General features: G+C 33.1%; 1 protein-coding gene across 1 annotated transcript; it reads left to right on the plus strand.

Moving 5' to 3' along the window:
* The first annotated feature begins 252 nt into the window (after positions 1 to 252).
* Positions 253 to 5,329, plus strand: LOC149408576 (uncharacterized). The gene is made up of 4 exons (XM_089650570.1): positions 253 to 307; positions 600 to 797; positions 4,165 to 4,314; positions 4,411 to 5,329. Exons 2-4 carry the CDS (start codon positions 620 to 622, stop codon positions 5,043 to 5,045), a joined length of 963 nt encoding a protein of 320 aa, XP_089506696.1. The 5' UTR covers positions 253 to 307; positions 600 to 619; the 3' UTR covers positions 5,046 to 5,329.
* Positions 5,330 to 6,329: the final 1,000 nt, after the last annotated feature.

The raw sequence follows: 6,329 nt of genomic DNA on the forward strand, positions 1-6,329 counted from the left end.
ATTTGAAATGAGATGTTACTGCGGCTCTGATTACCAGATACTTATGCGGAAAGTTAATTTTGTAACCGGTTCTTCAAAAAGAAATAAAAGAAACCGTGGGTAAGTTTCAAGAGACTAGTGACTTTTTTATTTTCGATAAATAGTGCAAGAATAAACCAGTTCCACAAAAAAATATCAACGGTTCCAGTGACATAAATGTAGCCGGGAGCTGGTACAGGAATATCGATCATCTCTACGAACGGAAACGTCAGGATTCAGACAAGTCAGAATAATGTGTCACAGAGTCTCCTTTGCTTCCTTCTCGTTTGTAATTATTGTTCCGTCTCCCTAAAATAATATTGTACGAACTACACAATAATTGAAATTGATCTGCTTTTCCTTTTTTGATGACGTTTGTTCAACGTATTGACCGTCATGCTTTACCCTGTTTGTAAAGAGGTTCTATTTATACTAACTAAGTAACACTTAACTCTGAAATTGGTGCTGGTTAATTGTAAGAATATATCGCTTGACACCTGTTAGATCAGTTTAAAAAGCGTTCTCGATATAACACGAGAGTATTTGAGAGAGCTTTTGTTACATTCCTTTCTTATTTTTAGCTGAGAATAATTATCATCACATGACAGGACGCTATCACAGCAGTGCCATTGATTCCAACCCAAAGAGTGTTTCCATCAAAACTGAACCATGGTCACAGGAAGAAGGCTCAGCTGAAATGGCCTATGGGGATGTTGTAATCCACCTCTCGGATGTGAAGAAGGAATGTTTGCAGTATGCCCAGAGTGTTCAGCCAACAAGTAAGTTGCATTGCATATCACATAAGTGTTTCCGATGCAAATAATCAGAACAGCTGCTTGTTCTTTACTTCCCCTCTTGTCGTCCATACTTTTACTAATTATAATAATAACTTATTATGCTCGCAAACAGTTCTTAATTCGTCAAATGTATCCTCGTCATATGTTATCTTTAAAGTAAATAATTGCACCTTCTGTAATCCTAAAATTCTGTCCTCACAAGAACGTAGTGACGTTTGACGTTTAGTATGTACGTCTGTAAATTTTTGTACTTTCCGTTTCCAGTTCAAGATAGTATTCAGGTTAGATTCTATCAATTGAAATAATCAAAACTATGGTACATACCTACCTTACGAAAACTGTATAATTCCTTATTGGATATATAAAAATGACATTTAAAATAATGGTTTATATTACGTACCTACTTGCTACTCAATATTCTATTTTTATTATGAAATTATTTTTTCGGTTTATTGAATTAGAGGTTTTTTATTTCGATCATATTTACATCTATTTAAATAAAGAAGTGTTTGTGCTTTTGATATCTATTATTCCTAGATTGATGACATTTTGCACACTTAACCTTCTAAACAAGTTGAAGGCGACTGTCTACAAGATGTTTCTAAAATCTATCCCTTTTTCTCACCCCTTAAGAATTTTGCACACTCGATGTCCAATATAAGATTTTTTTGACCATAACAATTTCCTTTTCCGTTTTGTTTTATGATTGCTATTCTTATATAAATCATGTACGATTACCATAATACGGGTATGAAACCTAGTATGGTAGTTTCAAACGTCACCAATTTTTTTTTAATATTTATAAAATTTAAAAAAAAACGTAAAATCTACCGTTCAAAATAAAACAGAAACTGGGTGTAGCCTGGCCGACGCTGGGTTCTTCAGCTAGTATAATGAAAAATACTAAATTCTCGTGTGTGTCTCTGAACCTCTGCTTCAATTAACTCTAGAATTCCTGCTTTGAATTTATCTTTCGTTTTCAAAATTGTAAAAGTTTGTTTAATAAGACACTCTTACTTAATATGTTGATTTTGTGCATAACGTCGTGAACAACCAAATGCCAAAATATTTTTAGGCTGAAATTGTTTTTAACAGAGATGTTCATAATTACGAAACCAGAAATGTATATAGAATTAGATTTCCACATATTAAGAAATCAAAATCACAGAATTGCCCAATTTACAAAGGACTAAAGATGTATGATGAAATGCCTGAAAGTCTGAAGAATGAATGAATTTAAAAAGAAGTGTTATGTTTATTGTAAAAATATTTAAAGTTACAAAATGAAATATTATCTTGTTTATATTCAAATATTGTATAAACTTACACAATAAATAGTAAAAAATCTTTAAACAAACGGTAAAGAACCAACCTATATAAATAAAATAAATTAATATTTTCGAAGGAAGCAAATACTTTGGGGTGTGACATATTGAATGAAAAAAACATACACTTAGTAAGACACCACTTTATTTTTGAATCAATAACGATAGCCAACCGGGTTTCACTTGTCCCAAGCTTCTTCAGGGCTAAATATCAACAGTTGATAAAGTGGTGTCTTACTAAGTGTATGTTTTTTTCATTCAAAATAAATTAACGTGATTTTATTATATTTTCCATTTTTAATATTTGAATTATAATGTCCCTTCTTTTTCACGGTTTCATGTTTAAGCTAATTCAATGTACCGTTGATATTAGACATAGATAAATTAAAATTTCAACAACTTAACGCCGTATCCATATTTCAGATATAAATCGACCTAATAAACCTATCCGATTATTAATGTATGTATGATGGGAATTCCAATGAGCTTACTACTGCAAACTTCAAGTATCTTATCAGCAGGATCTTGATTGAACTATATAAAACAATCTAACAATAATTACAAATAATCATACACATAGCGCTCATGTCTCTACATATATTGAAATTGAATTATTTGTTGATGATGGTATGCTATACAAGCCAATAAAAGTCTAAACGATTGTGTCAATTTACAACATGAACATTTAAACAATATATCCACCTAATGCCAACAAAATCAACTATTGATTGTTTTTGTGTTTAATTCGTAGAACTCCATTTAATTTTTTTTTGTTTTATAAATTTAATTTAGATTAAATTTGATAATATTATTATTAAGTTCTGCAAGTGTTTTAGTTTTTTATTATTGTGACAGCTGTTTCGGCTTACAAGGCTTACAGTTTGAAAATGGCCTTGTAAGCCGAAACAGCTGTCACAATAATAAAAAACTAAAACACTTGCAGAACTTAATAATAATATTATCAAATTTAATCTAAATGAAATTTATAAAAATAAAAAAAAATCAACTATATCTAAATGTTTCAAAATGTCATCACATTGTCTTTTCGAGAAATAAAAATAAAATATTATTTAATTATTCTTTTCTAACAACAACAACATTGTAACATAGCAACAGTCTCAAATATTCGTGATCTCGGAAAATCCTTGATAGTAAACTACAATGTAACCTACATAAACATCAAATCGCAAATTAAACTGCTTAAATGCTAGGCTTCATCATAAGAAACACAAAACTTTTTAATAGCATCGATATTATTAAGCAACTCTACTTTGCCTATGTACGAAGTCATTTGGAGTTTGCATCAGTTGATAGGTCTCCATTTTATAAAATCCACACAGACAAAATCGAAGCAATTAAAAACAAATTCATAAAATATCTTTGTAACAAGTCATTTGTAAGATTTAATAATTATGCAGAGGCAACTTCATACTTAAAAAATGATTCAATGTTTGTACGGAGGCATCATAAGGATGCACTATTCCTGTATAAAGAAGCCCAGAGTTGCTAAACAAGATTCCATTCAATGTACCTGCGCGTTCAACACGCTCTTGTGTCCTGTTCAAGGTTGATCAAAGCAAAACAAACTCTAAGCATAATTCTTGCCTGAACAGACTATGCAATAATTACAATAGCGTATTATCCAAGGTTGATATTTTCAGTTGCGAATTTACCATATGCAAGAGGTCCATAAAATAATATTTATGTCTCTATTGTTTAAACCTCAATTATGATTTTACTTATATCTGCATCCTCTCTCCATGGCTATAAATGTATGGCTTTGTAAATTATTCGTTTTATATAATCTTTTGTTTCGCATAATTTTTTTAATTCATATTCCTTTCTCATAAATTTAATTTACTTATTCAATATTATGCTGTCTCAGAAGAGGTAAAGTCACAAGGAGGAAATCCATAATTGGTTTTATTTTACTATATAATACTTATGTACAAACTAATTAAATGTAAACTGTCGATTTCCCGAAAATGAATAAATATTAACATTTTATTGATGTTCTGTTTCAGGTAGCATTAATGTGGAGACTGTACCCATGGAACAATCAGGACCCCGTGAAGAAGATGGAGGGGGAATCCCTTATACGGAAATAGACATAGACCTGCCAGATATTAAAAAGGAATGCTCAGAGCAATTTGAAAGTATTACAGAGACTGCAGGTAAAATGGATTTTTTTTCGTCTGTATCAGTTTTAATAATCTTATCGTTTCATTATAGATACCTACTTATTGAATTTTATTTGTCATCTTTTCCAGATGTGATAGTGGTCCCGAAGACACATGCCGAAGTAAAACCTCTTTCATGTCTCCACTGTAACTACTCCAGCTCAAGCAAATCACATTTTACAGTTCACTTACGCACCCATACTGGCGAAAAACCTTATTCTTGTCCCCATTGTAACTACTCCAGCTCAAGCAAATCAAATTTAACAGTGCACTTACGCACCCACACTGGCGAAAAACCTTATTTATGTGCCCTTTGTAACTACTCCTGCTCACAAAAATCTTTTTTAAAGAGTCACTCATTCACTCATACTGGGGAAAAAGCTTATTCATGTCTCCATTGTAACTACTCTTGTTCACGGAAGTTTGTTTTAACGGTACACTTACGCACCCATACTGGAGAAAAACCTTATTCATGTTCCTACTGCTCTTATCCGTGTTCTCAAAAGGGACATTTAAAAAGTCACATTCTGACCCATACTGGCGAAAAACCTTATTTATGTCCCCATTGTAACCAATCCCGCGTAAGCAAATCGCATTTAACCGTTCACTTACGCACTCATACTGGCGAAAAACCTTATGCATGTCTCCATTGTAACCATTCTTGCTCACGGAAGTCAGATTTAACGGTACACTTACGCACCCATACCGGAGAAAAACCGTATTAATGTTCCTACTGCAGCTTTTTATGTAAACAAATGGTACGTTTAAAACGTCTCATTCTTACCAATACTAGCGAAAAACCTTATTCATGTTCCTACTGAACTTATTCGTGTTCTAAAAAGGGACATTTAAAAAGTCACATTCTGACCCATACTGGAGAAAAACTTTATTCATGTTTCCCCATTTGTAACCAATCCTGCGTAAGCAAATCAAATTAAACAGTTCACTTACGCACCCATACTGTTGAAAAACCTTTTTCATAATCCCACTGTAACTACTCTTTCACAAGCAAATCACATTTAACACTGCACTTACGCACCCATAATGGCGAAAAACCTTATTCATGTTCCCATTGTAACTACTCCTGCTCACGAACATATCTTTTAAACCGGCACTTATTCACTCATACTGGAGAAAAACCATATGCATGTGCCCATTGTAACTACTCCTGCTCACTGAAGTCAGATTTAACGGTGCACTTATGCACACATACTGGCGAAAAACTTTATTTATCTCTCCATTGTAACTACTCTTGCTCACGGAAGTCGGATTTAACGGTACATTTACGCACCCATACTGGAGAAAAACCTTATTCATGTTCCTACTGCAGCTATTCATGTACTCAAATGGAACATTCAAAACGATACATTCTTACCCATACTGGAGAAAAAGCTTAATCATGTCACCATTGTAACCACTCCTGTTCTCGGAAGTCAAATTTAGCGGTACACTTACGCACACATACTAGACTGATTTAATTTTTTTTAAATTTCTTAGTAAGTAATGTATGTTTTATAATAAAGCGCCACTGTAAGTATCAATGTTCCTACGTACAAATCTTAATTTTGTTTTGAATAATCAAACTAAGCAAAAACTAGAATCGTGCTTTTCTATATACTCGGCTCTATTATGGCTCGTATTAAGTCTACCGTTGAGTATATTCTTGCTTTTGTCAATTTATGCGAAAAATCGTGGATATGTTCAAAAGGGTATTTGTCTGGGATCGTAGTCGCGTTCAAACCCCTGTTATACCCAAAAGGGCGTCATTCTTCGTTGTGTTTCTTAACCATGTGTAATGGGCTGGCCCAACTACTCTTTGACGGCCGACACATTCCATGCTCCATAAAGTATTTAAATTATTTTTTAGCTGCTTCCAAAAGATCCGGTGCCAGCTTGCGGGCTCAATCTGTTACAGGCGTTGCCCTTGTTTCAATCACATGTGTAACATTATGTTTACGAACATCTGGAGTCTTCATGTCGGGTCGTGCAGTGCAGGGTATTTATTTTAA

The sequence above is a fragment of the Hesperophylax consimilis genome, unplaced genomic scaffold, assembly GCF_061612785.1.
Source record: "Hesperophylax consimilis isolate HC1 unplaced genomic scaffold, BYU_Hcon_1.0 scaffold_175, whole genome shotgun sequence".
Taxonomy (NCBI): domain Eukaryota; kingdom Metazoa; phylum Arthropoda; class Insecta; order Trichoptera; family Limnephilidae; genus Hesperophylax; species Hesperophylax consimilis.